This window comes from Ostrea edulis, chromosome 7, assembly GCF_947568905.1.
Source record: "Ostrea edulis chromosome 7, xbOstEdul1.1, whole genome shotgun sequence".
NCBI lineage: Eukaryota > Metazoa > Mollusca > Bivalvia > Ostreida > Ostreidae > Ostrea > Ostrea edulis.
The window spans coordinates 77,106,579-77,122,674 of NC_079170.1; the positions used below are offsets into that span (position 1 = coordinate 77,106,579).

A 16,096-nucleotide genomic window follows, 5' to 3' on the forward strand; every position below is an offset into this window, starting at 1 on the left:
AAATGAACAATATGAGCAATTGATATTTCAAAAATAAACATGGAGAAGTTTAACATATTAATAAAAATTAGTTAGAGTGATTAAAAAAACCATGTAAACATAAACTGTAATCCAGTAGGACCCCCCCCCCCCCCCTCCCCAAACACCAAGTAGATTTTGCAATCATTTCCATAAACGAGCTATATTACATGTACTGTATTGTCATGTAAACTATTATCAATAACTATAAAAAGTCTTCTCAAGATATTGGGTAGATACCAATAAATTGTTCATTGTACTGCCTTGTATTTGTTGACCTTTGACCTGGAAATCATTAGGGTCATCTACTATTCATAACCAACCAACATATGAAATATCATAATTGAACAACAGGCCCAAGATATTGGGGGGACACCATTGCATAGAGTACTAGCTACATTGCACCTAGTCATTTTTAATTGATTGATTTATTGATATTTTCCGCCACACTCAACAATTTTTCAGTTTTCTGATGGTGCCCAGTGTTTATTGGTGAAAGTGAGAACCCAGATACAATGTACCTGGGAAGAGACCACCGACCTTCCGAAAGTAAATTGGGAAACTTTCTCACTTAATACCAGCGCGAGCGGGATTCGAACCCGCGCCGACTGAGGCCGTGTCATTTTGAACGCTATGCTCCAACCACTCGGCCACGGAGGCCCCTGCCATTTTTAATCTTTTGACCTGAAAATCAATGGGGGTCATATACTACCAGTGACCAACCCCTGTATGAAATATCACTATCAATCAAAGGGTTCTGAAGAAACTGGTCAGACATCAATTGTACAGAGTATTGTATTGCACCTGGTGACCTTTGGACCAGAAAATCAATAGGTGTCATTTTCTGGTGCAGAAACTGCATGAAACTTTAAAATTTATTGAAGTTTGTTCAGTGTTACTGTAATCTATATACCAGTAATTAGTAAATTTATAATATTAACACAGAACAACTCATTTTTGCAAAGTTGTTTATTCAACAAACATGGATCACAATGTTATCCAAACAACACAATCTTCTTTTTCTAAAAATCATTATAATAGTGATTTTCCTTCAACTGTTCAGTAATGAATCCTTATTCAGTAGGCTCACATAAGACACTTGCAGGTTAATTTTGCAATGTTTTAGTTACATTAGTCTTCTGACACCAAAACTTGATCTTAACTAAGTCATGGTGTTTCCTTAGAAGAACAGTTTACTGAATCAGGATGGACTTGTGTCGTGAGGTGTGTTCATTGACTGTAAAACTCGCAGCTTTTTTTCCATTCTTAAGAGCTCTTCTTTGTCTTCTATATCACATAAGAGTCATGGAATGCATATTCTGCTCTTCAAGTTCTAAAAAATGTGTTGAACAAATATTGAAAAGTTCATCTTATTTTTCACATTTTCATACAGTACACACCTAATTCAATTTGATTAAACTAAATTTACATGTACAAGATCATTCATGATACTAGAATAGTAATTTTACCACTTAATTACTTAGTTGATAGATTTTCATGCCCGCCCAACCGCCCCTCAAAAATCATCTGTGAAATAACATAGATTTATATATCTGGCATTAAATTATGCACTTCTGTTGACAAAAACTTGTTTGTCATCAATATATTTCTCAGAAAATAAAAATTAAAAAATAAAATCTTCCCACAGTCTGCCCCATACTTTTTGGTGACTCGGGATGATAATCTTACTAATTAAGTTGAATTGGCCTAAAGGATGTTATGTTTTGATACAGTTTGTATACATGTGTTTATGCTGTATTGAAGAGCTATTAATAGTGTTAATACTCATAAATTAACAAGATGTCCACAAACCTTATTGGTTACCTGAGTATTAATCAAATTTAAAAAAATTCAAAGTATCACTATAGCTCTAAGGGCTACAAAATCCATGTTATACACTATATGACTCTTTTGGACCCACATTCACAACCCTGTGTTTTCGAAATTCGCAATTTTGGTACCCCTTTCTGTTTTTCCTTCATAAGCATTCAGCTTTATTTAAGGTAGTTCCACCCTCCTGTGATGTCATAACATTTTGCGGAGTCAATGATTTAATAAGATTTATGCATAACATGAACATAAATTGTGTTCGAGTCTTTTTCAATAGTTATTGTAAAAAAATTTGTATAACCATAAAATATTTCAAACGTATATGAATATAATCAATGAGCTACATTTTTCACAATGCTATACGAGTTATTTCCCCCTGATTACAGGGAGCGCGCATCACATTACTGTCATTCGATGGTGTCAAGTAAGGAATAAATAGAAAATTTGCAATTTCTGATTGCAATCAATTGCCAGTTAAGGAATTTTTCTAAGAATTAAGTGTAATGGCTTGAAAACAGTATAACTGAACAAAATGTCTTAGTCACTGATTACATGTATGTGGCCCATGTGTGTTTTTCTTGCAAGCAATGTATGGTCATGATGTAACAAAGTATGTAAATATTAACTAGTCCTCAATTTCTTTAGATCAGAATCATGATGTCCTTAGTATATCAGCAATTCTTCATTATTAATTTCTATCAATATTTTCAACAACCAAACACAACAAAACATGCAATAAGATATGCCTAAAACACATGTACAACCAACGCATACATGTACATTATCAATTTATCGTTTCACAATGAACAACACTACTTGTTGCTAAATGTACACCAGATGCCAATAAACAAAGCATGTTAATTATCTTGAATTGGCATCTCTAGTGTAAAAAATTTTGTTAAAATTTAATTGTTAAGAATTTTCAGGCATTGTTATGAAGTCACACACCCCCCCTCCTTATCACATGTATGCTTTCATTGTGCTCTTAATTCTAGGTGTCTGTTGTTTTAAAAACAGACTACTACTGAAATCCTCAGTATTAATTACATAATTTGGACACAAATAAATGTCAAATACACTTATACCCCCCCCCCCCCCTCCCCAACTCTACAATTTAACGAAGTGTATATCTGAAAAAGTTTTCTCCATAAAATTGAAGAAATCAAACCCTGGTTCTAAAACAAAATTCTCAATTTTGGTATAGAGCATTTTTAAAAGTACCGTCAATCCAGAGTCCTTAGATTTACAATCTATGTTAATTTCCCTTGTCCCAAAGATGCTTAAAAGAAATTTGAAAAGAATTGGAAGGGTGGTTATCAAGAAAAATATTAATGTTCAATTAACGTCTTATGATGACTGACGCACACAAATAGCAACATGTAGGTCACTTGAGTGATTCTCAACATTGACCTAATTAGAATTAATCATTTTTACAATTGATACTGAGCTCATACACATGTGTACATATATATGTGCGTCATTGACAACAAAACAACTAGTCTTTTTGAGTATGCTAATTAAGTGAAGTAATAAATTTTTTTTAGGAAGTTACGATGAAAACGTTTCAAGTCATCATGTCGCATAAAAAATGGATGGTCTCCTGTGATTTAATATTCTAGAGAATTCAGTTTCCATGCAGGCTCTATAACCAAGAAACTAAACCCAATGTACCACATTCCCCACATCTATTAATTTGTTTTAGGATTTATAATACTGGGATTCAAATTTGAATTTCAAATTATGTATTCAATGTGTATGTATTAATGCTGAATATTTACCTCCTCAAAGTCAGCAACTTGGTCAACTCCATCTTTAGGTGATTTGCACAGTATGATGCTCATACAGCTGAAACACAGAAAAGCACACATTAATTACGTAAAATAGTGGTCATGTACTTTGGCCAAAATATGTGATTATTGGATGAAAAAGTAAGAATTCAAAAGTATTTGAATATTTACAATTTACATTTAATATTTTTTGATTTACTTCAGTTGACAGGACCTACATGTATTAAAATTTGAGGATTTCTAGTCAACTCGTACCCTGACCGACTCGTACCCAGGTCAACTCGTACCCAATAGGTCAACTCGTACCCAAAAGGCAAAAGTCAACTTGTACCCAAGAATCTGCCCAAAATGCAATATACCCATGCGCATATAAGTGACATATCGCTTAGGTACGAGTTGTCATCAATTGAAGAAGAGGAATCAACTCGTAACCAGATTTTTGGGTACGAGTTGACTTTTGCCTTTTGGGTACGAGTTGACCTATTGGGTACGAGTTGACCTGGGTACGAGTCGGTCAGGGTACGAGTTGACTTGATACCAATTTGAGGGCCCAGTTACAGGACCCAATTCAAAATCATCAATTTTTCATAATTTAATTTTTCCAAATCAAGTGTCCTAAAGTTCATAATTACAGATATGAGAAAACTTTAAATCATAATAGTATTTGTGTGATTTCTTCTGTAGATTAGAACCATCACATATTAGTGGGGGTTACCACAGGTAAACAAACTTGAAAGTAGCCTGGCTCACCAATATATATGATTTTAACAATCTTTATCTAGAATGCACACAGGCATTCACATGTTTGTTTTTATTGTAAACTTGACAGTCAGAGAGAGAGAGAGAGAGAGAGAGAGAGAGAGAGAGAGAGAGAGAGAGAGAGAGAGAAAGAAAGAGAGAGAGAGAGGGGGGGTCATCACTTAGTATTACATAAATTAAGCCTAGTCCTTTTGAAAATTTCCACATGAAACATGATTTTATAAGTACTCCCCAATTTTTACAGATCCTGAACTCTGTGTAAATGTGATAGGAAACTCCCTGAGTGAATGTTAGGTTGGGGACATACTTAACTAGTATTCTATATTGTACACCCATGCAGTAAATGACAGGACTACTTACAATGTTCAGTCTACATGTATACCACTATAGCTGACTAGCCTGGTTGGCAGTATAAAATAAATTTGGGTTCTCATATGTTTACTAAAAGCCAAATTTTCTGATACAATTTATCCAGCCTTTACTTTAGAATTTGGATTCTAAATCAAATAGAATACTTACGTCCATACAAGTTCCAACACGGCAGCAGGCAGGGCTTTTTCATATTTTCTATGAATATGTCTGTCAGCCTTCTGTTTCCCTGGTCATTTTTTTTAGTCGGATGTGATGCAATAAAGCGTTAAATTCCACAACATTTACTTTTTCTACGAATACGTAGACGATTGGATGCTAGAGTCCGGTGACTATGGCAAAGATCAAACGGATTTGTATTCCATGAAATAAACCGGAATCCTTTAGCACAATTGAAGATAAAGATCGTGGTAGTGAATTAAGTGAACAAAGAGCATCTGATATTGATAAACTTCTGAAGAACAAATTGAATAAAAACTCAATTTCCACCTCCTGCCATACTGAAAACAAATGAAGGCTGTTCATATCTCCAATACAAGAGAGTGTTACAAAGGGCAATAACTCTTTCTGGTGTATTTTGGTTTGTGCACCAGAGGAAACTACTGGTTTATGTGTTTACCTTTGGTTTCTCCACAAATGTGTTTCTGTACTTTTTAAAGTAAGATTCAATACATTTTACTAGCATGTGAGTTTACACCAAATGACTGGGCAAATATATTTTATCCCTCTCTAAAAATTACATATATCAAACCCTTATACATCATAAAAATAATTATTTCTATTGTTTCCAAGGATTAAATAAATACAAAAAAATTTCTAAAAGCTAGAACATAGCTCAAAATAATTTTTACAATTGTTGTTTTTATAAACAATAGCGTTTAATTTTTGATTATTCAAAATATAACATACATGTGCATATCTTGTCCAGTTGTTGTTAGAGGATCGGTTTCCATGGCAACCGTTGCTAAGTCAAACCTTTGCATGTCTTTTTGTTTTATATCTATCATAATATTGTTACACACAAAGTTTCATAAAAATCTGTGACATACCGTGGCCACTGAATTTTGATAGTTACATAGAATCAGTCATATTTTAGTACTGGAATTCATATTCTACACAGTACTCGCTATTTAGGTTACGATGTAGCTCGTTCTCTTTCTATTTCTTGGAAATATTTAAGATTATTGAAACCAGTGGGGACACTTTAATATATTCGGATATTTTCATTCCGTCACATTTTCTTACCTCTTACAAACATTTCATTTTTGTTGATTCATTTCAACTGTTTCACACTTTGGTATTTTCTTATTCAATTTGTTATTTGCTATCATTTACAATATAAATCAATTCTAAATCATTAATTAATCGAAAACTCTTTTTAAAAAGAAAAATGTAACAGGAAGGGAGAAAATGCAATTAACCGGACCGGGATTCGAACCCGGGCCCCCTGAATTTCTTGTCAAGTGCTCTACGATCTCAGTTAACGGACCACCGGCGATCGAATTCGGCTGGCCTCTAGACTCTTCCTTCCTTAAATGTTTTCACACCTGAAGACATCAACCCAGGATCCCTTTGCCCCTGGCAGGCATTTTCAACAGACCGGGATTCGAACCCGAGGCCCCTGATCTCTAGTCGGGTGCTCTACCAACTGAGCTATCTGGTCAGCCGATTTCGATCGCCCGGGGCCAGATAGCTCAGATCTCCTTTTACAGGATACATTTCATGATCATCCTAGCGATCCTGCATTCACTATAAATGACGTAATTTGATGTATAGTCACAGAGGACTAGAAAAGAAGTGCGCGAAAAGCTGTTTGTGGTTTTGTCGTGTTAATATCAGGAATATACATTAACTTTTCATCCCACATGCCCTTTGGGCAAGTAAACTAAACGTTTTACTTGTCCGAATGGAAAACTTTGTTGCGTAAGATATTTTAGACTCTAAGCCTGTACGTCAACCAGCCTGCTGTTAACTGTGGTATTGGTAACACAAACACTAACCATGACTGATATTGCGAATTATTAGTTGCATTATTGAGCTACCAATAAAGTGTTACTTCATGTAATAAACTATTCTTTTCACTTAGTTCGTTCATCTCCGGATTTGTTCAAAATTTCTCTAAATACCAGCCTTCGCGTTGAAATTTTCTCGCACTTTTATACAAAGGTACAAAGGAATTCTTTGGAATACCTTTCCCCAAAATATTTAGTTGTTACACTTCTGAAAAAATTTCCGGCCCATAATTATGGTGCTAGCACCAATGTTTCTTGTATACACGTGTAATGAGTAATGAACAATACAATGGTTCTATACGTTCCAATCACTGATGTGACTCGGTCCAATGGAATAGCCCGATATCCCGTTTACCGCAATTTGGATGGGTATATCCCTTTGTTATATAAGAGGCTGTAGAGGCAGCATTAATCATTCATAAGCAGCCTGCTGTTCAAAGAAGGAAGCTAGAATTAGAAGAGACGATAAACTATTAAAGAATTAATAGTGAAAAGAGTTTGAAAGGTTAGGGTTGAAATACAAGCCACTGGTGAAAGACAAACTAAGGAATTGTGGTGAGATACAAGGTGTAGTGATCCTGAATGAGAGTGAGGCACCGAGTACTCACAAGCGATAGGAACTTAGTTTCGGAACCAGGTGCAAAGTGCCCAGCCATCTTTACAGTACCATGTAAATAGAATATTGGCCTGTGTCTCCGTGTATTTTTTTTTTTCAAAAACAGAACCCGGAACAAGTATACCAGTAAATCAGAATACTCCTTGTAAATGATAGTGATTCCATGCATTTAGTTATTGGCACAAGTAGAGCCGGAAGAGGATATACTATATATAATATATTATTAGTTCACGATATTATAAACTGACATGACAAACAGCAATCTTATTAAAATTAGATTTGTAGATCCACTACTCTATTGTATACTCCGACCATATTCAGAGAGGGACAAAACATTTCCAATAATTGCTTTGAAACTGAGCTAACCCCCAAAAGCTTAAGGTTACATGGAAGGTCAAGGTCAAAAATATGCTACAGATGAATAGCTACCATTGATATGTATCAGTGTTAGAGTTTTCATAAAAATATTGTCAATAGTTGCTTTGAAACTGAACTAAACACCAACTAGGAAAACCTGAGGTCAAGGTCAAAGGAAATGTCAAGGTGAAAAAAAATAATGGTGCAGTTTAATAGATTATATCAATATGTACTAGTATATAAGTTTTGATGAAAATATCTTAAATAGTTTCTTTGAAACTGAGCTAAACGCAAAATGACGGCAGGACGAAAATGACAAACAGTATATACCCCGGTCAAATTCATAGCGGCACATAAAATAATGCATAGTAATTTTGATATTGATAATGTGAGGTCATAAACAATGCTAGTGAAAGATATATTCTGCGGTTTTAGTATATAAGACAATGTATCAAAATGTGGCGCTCATCTTATAAACAATTTAAAGAACACAGAGTACATATTCAGCTGACATCTAATGTTTTTTCCCTTGTATAGCCCCGTTTCTATCCTAATTGGAAGTATACCATATTTCAATACTTCTCATTACCAGCTCGTTAGAATTATCGCGCTTTGATGACTCTTGTGCGTCATTGGTAAGAAAATGCACAAGTCTCGCGAGCAAGTGCGAGATTACTGGGACATAAACGAAACGGTCATTACCCTCCACCCCCCCACCCCCCCACCCTTTTTTAAGAGTTAAAATACATGGTGTATTTTTAAATAAAATAACCATTGATCAAACTGCATTTTTCAAATATTCCAACACAATCTTATTAAAAATGTTACATGTTTTAAACTACACCACACCTATTTTAAAAATTCCAAACAATGATGTTCTCTGTCCTAAATCCATCAATATTTTGTAATTTTCAAAATAGCATAAATGCAGTTTGGAAACGCATTAGTTGTGTTAATTAGTGTTATAAACGTCTTTAAAAATGCAGTTTGGCATATATATAACTTGTTCTAAAATATGGAAATTGAGAGGGGGGGGGGGGGGTGTTCGTGTACGATTACCAAGTCCATGCCATATGAACCTGTCCTAATTGTATGATAAAATAGAATGTCTTCATAGTCTGACAGAATAACTTTAAAAACATATTAATCACATTAATTACAAGAAAAGTTCTTGTGTTGGATGTGCATATTGGTTTTTCCCTTCACAGTTCTTCTTGCGATTGATGCTTTATATCGGTCAGATTTGGCAGATTTAGTACCTACACTCCCTCACATAGTTTAATAAATTCGTCTGTTTTCTTGTAAGAATAATCAATTCCTAAATTTGACTTTAGAATTTTAATCAGTGTTGTGGTTTACAGTTGGTTATATATAATATGTATCCGATACCATAATTTATATTATGTATGCCTAAGTAATGTTTACGTATATTGTCCCGGTAGCACGACTTTACGCGCCTTTAATTTGAAGAGTTCCACTAATGGAAATGATAAGTATTGTGCTAGTAGCGATCTTTGATATTTTGGAATGTCCATGAAAATACAATTTTCAGTTCTAAAACTTTTTACGCACGTAACCTAGAAAGAATTTACTTTTCCTAGCCATTCAATTTCATAATTTTGAAGGAATTTGTTTTCAAAATTACCTGCGTCACACAACAGTAATCTTTTATATATAATCTAAGGAATCAAATAATGACTAAATTTCTGATGGTTAGTTATTATACTGATTCATGTCCCATACAAACACATATTTAACTACTTTTTTATGATTAAGCTGTCCGCCTTATACATTTCTATGGCAACTTTTAAATGTTCTAATTAGCTAATCGCTTTCGATCTAGTCTGTCTTATGAAATGATAAAGATATTAATCTAAATGTCCTCTAATCATCAATCATTGTCTTTCATTCCTGTTTTCAATGATGTTCAGCAGGGTTGCTGCGCCTCACCCGTTTTTTAAGACAATATACGTTTACATTATTTCTACAGGCAATGTTTGATTCGTCGCCTACTTCGCTTCCCACTTACGTATGGAAATACTAAGAAAAATGGTGGAAACAGAAGATTCAATGTATTAACTGAATCCATGTAGTGATCGAATTATCACTCTCCCCTCCTCTGACACGTAAGTATAATTACATACGGAGCAATATATTCATGCGGGCATTCCTGAGAAATCTGTAGCATGGGTATGTCTGCAAATCTTCATTTGTCAAGTTTTAAGTATTTTGTAAGTAAAAGACCATGTATTACAATGAAATTTAAATTTAATGAATAGTATGGTAACCATTGATTCATAAATATGAAATAACGATTGATTGAATATTGTTTAACGTCCTTCTCGAGAATTTTTCACTCATATAGACACGTCACCATTGTCGGTAAAGGGCTTCAAAATTTAGGTCTATGTTCGGCGCTTGAGCAGGGAGGAATCGTTATCGTGCCACATCTGCTGTGACACGGGACCTCGATTTTGCATTTCGAAGGACCACCACATTTAGTTGCCTCTTACGATAATCAAGGGTACTGAGGACCAATTCTAATCCGGATCTCCATGAGACTCAGATAATTTTATGATATTACTTTCATTTTTAAATCTTAAAGATGCAATATCAATTGTAGTATTTGTATAAATTACATATATTATAGCAATCCGAAATTAATAAGGTTGATCATACTGTGTTCTATATGTAGTGTGGTACATGACCGGAACTAGTTAATAAAAAAAGCACATGCGTTAGACATTGTGTTATATGTATTGAGTGTCACGGTGCGGGTTATCCGATGTGAAACCCGAGGTATCACAATTGGCGACGAGGAAAACATTCCGGAAAAAAAAGGAAGAGGAAAATGACCAAGTTGTTAAGTGATTTGTCAACAGTTCAACCCTTCGATGTTCACGGATACTCGACTATGGTGGGTGCTCGATGGCAGAAGTGGGTACGTTCGTTTGAACTTTTCTGTATTGTTAGAGTTGTGACAAACAATGACCATGAGAAAGCCCTTATGTTACATTGTGGTGGCAGTGACTTCCAGGATGTTTATTTTACGTTTGAGCCCAAGGAACCGGGTGAAAATGAAAATGTTTACAGTGTTGCGCAGAAACAGTTTAATGGCTACTTTATGCCACAAGAAAATGTACCGTATGAAAGACACTTGTTCAGAAACATGAATCAGAAACCAGATGAGACAGTTGATCAGTATATAACACGTATAAGGCAGGGAGTTGAATTTTGTAAATTCGGAGATCAAGCTAATGAACAAATTCGGGATCAAGTGATAGAAAAATGTGTATCACACCACCTAAGGAGAAAGTTACTTGAGAAAGGACAAGATCTTACCCTAGATCAGCTAAGAATTATTGCTACAGCATTCGAGTCCAGAGAGAAGCAGGCACAGTCTATTGCTATTTGGAGCAGCATGAAAACGGAGACATATCCTGTAAACTTTGTGAAGTCGCGTGGAGCTAAGCCACAAAAGAATTCTCGTCACACGTCAGATAAGAAATGTTACAGATGTGATGGATACGGACATATCTCGACTGATGCTAAGTGTCCTGCAAAGGATAAGGAGTGTCATAAGTGTCATGAAAATGGCCATTTTGCAAAGTGTTGCAAAAGTAAACAGAAAACTGATAGATCGTCTAAGCGTCAATCAACAAGAAATAAAGTTAACCTTGTGAACAGGAGTGATTGTGATGATTCAGAAGAATATGCTTTTATTGTCAGCAGTGAAAAGCAAACAAGCAACATTTCAGTAACTATTGGAGGAATATCCACAAACATGATCATAGACTCAGGAGCAAGCTGCAACTTAATTAACAGAAATGAGTGGGAAAGACTAAAGAATGAAAAAGTGAAATGTGAGTCAAAGAAGTGCACAAGGAAGCTATTTGCATATGGAAGTAAAGTACCCCTGGAAGTTGCTGGACGCTTTACAGCAGAAGTATCTAATGGAATGTCTACAGAGGTGGCAGAGTTCATTGTTGTTGAGGGACAAGGACAGAACCTTCTTGGAAAAGATACAGCAGTGAAACTTAATGTTTTAAGACTGGACTTGACCACATAAACAAAATTTCAGGGAGTGACTTACGGGAACAGTACAGAGAGGTGTTTACTGGACTTGGTAAACTTAAGAACTTTCAGTTGCAAATTCCAATTGATAAATCAGTTAAACCAATTGCTCAGAGTGTGCGACCAGTATCGTTCACCCTTAGGGACAAGATTGAGAAAAAGTTGGAAGAACTCCAGGATATGAATATAATCGAGAGAGCGGAGGGAACTACTCCATGGTTCGGTGCAATAGTTGCGGCACCTAAGCCAAATGGAGACATCAGATTATGCGTTGACATGCAACAAGCGAATACAGCAATTCTTCGCGAACGCCATCCTATACCTACGGTTGATGAAGTTCTTCAGAATCTTAACTGTAGTAAAGTGTTCAGCAAATTAGATTTGAATCTTGCATTTCATCAGATAGAGCTGAGTGAAGAATCCCGGAGTATTACGACGTTTGTGACCCACAAAGGACTTTTCAGGTATAAACGACTTAAGTTCGGGATAAGTTGTGCACCTGAGATGTACCAGAGGAATATTTCACAAGTTTTACAAGGATGCACAGGAGTCAGGAACATATTCGATGATATTATTGTTCATGGAACAACCAAAGAAGACCATGATAGAAATCTAGAAGTATCGTTGCAGAGATTGAGGGAAAAAGGTTTAACTCTCAATTTCAACAAATGCCAGTTCAATTTATCCGAGATAGATTTCATGCATCATATGTTATCAACAAGAGGAATTGGTCCAGAGAAGTCCAAGATAGAAGCAGTAACTGAAGCGAGAAGACCTGAGACAGCATCAGAAATAAGGAGTTTCCTTGGTTTAGTGAATTTCTGTGCCAGATTTATTCCTGATTTGGCGACATTGACAGAACCATTGAGGAGGCTAACAAAGCAAGGTGTTAAGTTTAACTGGGGTGCAGACCAGGACAATGCATTTAACACATTAAAGAAGATGACGAACGCAGAAACCTTAGGATACTTTGACACTGAAGCAAAAACACAATTGATCACTGGTGCGAGTCCAGTAGGCCTCGGAGCTGTGCTAACACAGATTCAACATGGAGAAAAACGCATAATTTCTTATGCAAGTCGTAGCCTAACAGATGTGGAGAAACGCTATTCTCAAACCGAGAAGGGGGCTTTAGGAATCATATGGGCATGTGAACGCTTCCACATGTATTTATATGGAATTGATTTTGAACTCCTAACAGACCACAAGCCGCTGCAATACATTTATTCAGCCACGTCTAAACCAAGTGCACGGATCAACAGATGGGTGCTTCGTCTCCAACCTTACAAATTTAAGGTTATTCACATCAGAGGAAAGAACAATGTAGCAGATTCGTTATCACGACTGATGAAAGCGAATGAAAGCAAAGTGGAACAAACCGACACTGAGGATTTTGTGAAATTTGTAACTTTAAATGCAGTACCAAAAGCCATGTCTGTGAAATAAATTGAACATGAATCCGCCATTGATTCAGTGCTGAAAAGAGTTCGTGCTAGTGTTCGTACAGGGAAATGGACAAAAGGGGAAGACAAAGCATTTCAAATTGTGAAGGATGAATTATCTGTTGTGGGAAAACTTGTTCTAAGAGGAACCCGAATAGTTATGCCTGAGACATTGCGCAATACCACTTTGAAAATTGCACATGAATGTCATCCATGAATTGTTCTTATGAAACGTCGACTTCGTACAAAAGTTTGGTGGCCAGGAATTGACCGTGACTCAGAAGATGTGTGTAGGAAGTGTCATCCATGTCAAGTCGTTAGTCAACTATCACCACCAGAACCAATAAAAAGCACTGACTTACCCAAAGGTCCATGGCAGCAATTTGGAGCTGATTTACTGGGTCCTTTACCATCAGGAGACTATTTATTTGTCGTCGTAGATTACTACAGTCGATATGTAGAAGTGGATATCATGAAGAAGACAACAAGTGACAGAATTGTGAAGAGTCTTCATAGGATGTTTGCGACACATGGATTACCCTTACAAATAGTGACAGATAATGGACCACAGTTCATAAGCAATGAATTCAAAGATTTCATGGAGCAGGAGGATATTGAACATAGCAGAGTTACTCCTCTTTGGCCTCAAGCTAATGGGGAGGTGGAGAGGCAAAACAGATCCATTCTTAAGCGATTGAAAATTGCCCAGATAGAGAAGAGGAATTGGCACGATGAGCTCTCTGACTATTTGACAATGTATAGAACAACTCCGCATTCCACTACAGGAATCAGCCCGTCAGAAATGTTATTCAAGCGGAAGATTCGCACAAGATTACCAATGTTAGACACCATGTTATATGACCCAGATGACTTGGACCAGGAAGTCCGTGACCATGATGCAGAGAAGAAAGGTACTTCAAAATACAACGCTGATAAAACTCGTCAAGCTAGGGAGAGTGAAATTGCAGAGGGAGACGCAGTTCTTTTGAAACAACATGCGGAAAATAAACTTTTACCAACCTTTAAATGTGAACCATACCAGGTTGTGTCCAGAAGAGGAAACAGTGTTACTGTACAAAAAGATGGGATTTATTATAAGCGGAACATTACACATGTCAAGAAGTACGAACAGGAACAGGACTCTCATACAAGAGAACCGTGTGAAAATTTGAAGTACAATGATGTGAATGAAGACCGTGATGATTACAGAGAACCAGCAATCTTGAATGACGATGATCGCGCAACAGACGATGTGAAATTGCGTTCGACCCGAGTGACGAAATTACCTAGCAGATTTGTTGACTTTGTGATGACTTAGTGATTTTATGATCAGTGTTTGTGTTCATTTTATTTGGCATAATATACTGTTTTGAGATGCACAAGGCTTATATATGTTACGTATAAATTACACTTTGTAATTTTCTCAAAGGACACATATACAACTATTTTCTGTTTAACAAGTATGTTAACTGCAAGGACTTTAAATGTTTATAGAAAATCCCGATGACACTGTGTACTTACATTATTGGATTGTTTTTGAAATATTAATGGAAAGTTAATTCTGAAGAAGGGAGGAATGTAGTATTTGTATAAATTACATATATAACAATCCAGAATTAATAAGGTTGATCATACTGTGTTCTATATGTAGTGTGGTACATGACCGGAACTAGTTAATAAAAAAAACACATGCGTTGGACATTGTGTTATATGTATTGAGTGTCACAGTGCGGGTTATCCGGTATGAAACCCGAGGTATCACATCAATGAACAAGACACCATGAGACACATCGCTCATCCGTGACACCTTGGCCCTGTCGTTTTTCAAGGTCACCATGTCAAAAGCCCTACCTTATATAGTTCAGGAAATATCAAATAGATCAGGGTTTTTAAGTAGCTGAAACGCCATAGTTAAAACATCAAACACCATTGTAAGACAAGGTTTTGCAATAAAGAATATATACACAAAATATGAAAGTTGTACCTAAATACTAGTAGTTCTGGATATGCTTAATAAGTTATGTTTTTGTAAGTAGGTTACACTCAAAGTTCAAAGTCACAAGGTCAAAGGACGTGATATGAAATGAAAGATCTTACCATAAGAAATTCATATACAAGATTTGAAAGATACACCTTAAATAGTTCAGGACGTATTGAATAGGTCACATTTTTATCAAAAATATATCAACCTTACAGGTCAAGTTCACAAGATCACGTACAATTCAATGGCAGGAACGGTCTTTCTGCAAAGATTGTATATACAAAATATGAAAGCCTTAGCTTAGATAGTTCAACAGTTATCTTTAAAGATTTTTCCTATACATATATATCAGCATATAAAGCTGTGCCCTGCCTCCTGGGGCCATGGTTTTAACAAACTTGAATCTGCACTGTGTTAGAAAGCTTTCATATACATTTCAACTCTTCTCATCCAGTGGTTCTTAAGAACATTTGATTTAAAGTTTTTCTGTATCATATATTCGCACGTAAAACTTTGATCCCCTGTTTTAACACTACCTTACCTCCTGGGACCATAATTGTAACTTGAATCAGAAAGCTTCATGTAAATATCAGCTTTTCTGGCTCAGTAGATTTTGAGAAGATCTGTAAATGACTCATCCTATTTTACATTTTCATGATTAACCCTTTCAAGTGACATTGGCCTACATTTTTACAAACCCAAAAGCCCTTTACTCAAGAATGTTTCGTGCCAAGTTCGGTTGAAATTGGACCAGTAGTTCTGGAGAAGAAGTAGAAAATGTGAAACGTTTACAGACAGAAGGACGGATAGACAGACGGACGAACGACGGATGATCAGAAAAGCTCAGTCAA

The 16,096-nt window shown here is 35.9% G+C and overlaps 1 protein-coding gene and 1 long non-coding RNA gene across 2 annotated transcripts; one reads left to right on the forward strand and one right to left on the reverse strand.

Annotated features, from left to right (window-relative positions):
* Positions 1–165: 165 nt before the first annotated feature.
* On the reverse strand, positions 166–6,943 carry LOC130048532 (uncharacterized). The gene is made up of 2 exons (XR_008797322.1): positions 3,627–6,943; positions 166–1,351 (listed from the first exon to the last, which is right to left on the reverse strand). It is a non-coding gene; the product is annotated as an uncharacterized LOC130048532 (long non-coding RNA).
* Positions 6,944–13,490: 6,547 nt separating this feature from the next.
* Positions 13,491–14,582, forward strand: LOC130048791 (uncharacterized protein K02A2.6-like). Its single transcript, XM_056145848.1, has one exon. It carries the CDS (start codon positions 13,491–13,493, stop codon positions 14,580–14,582), a length of 1,092 nt encoding a protein of 363 aa, XP_056001823.1.
* The last annotated feature ends 1,514 nt before the right edge of the window (positions 14,583–16,096 follow it).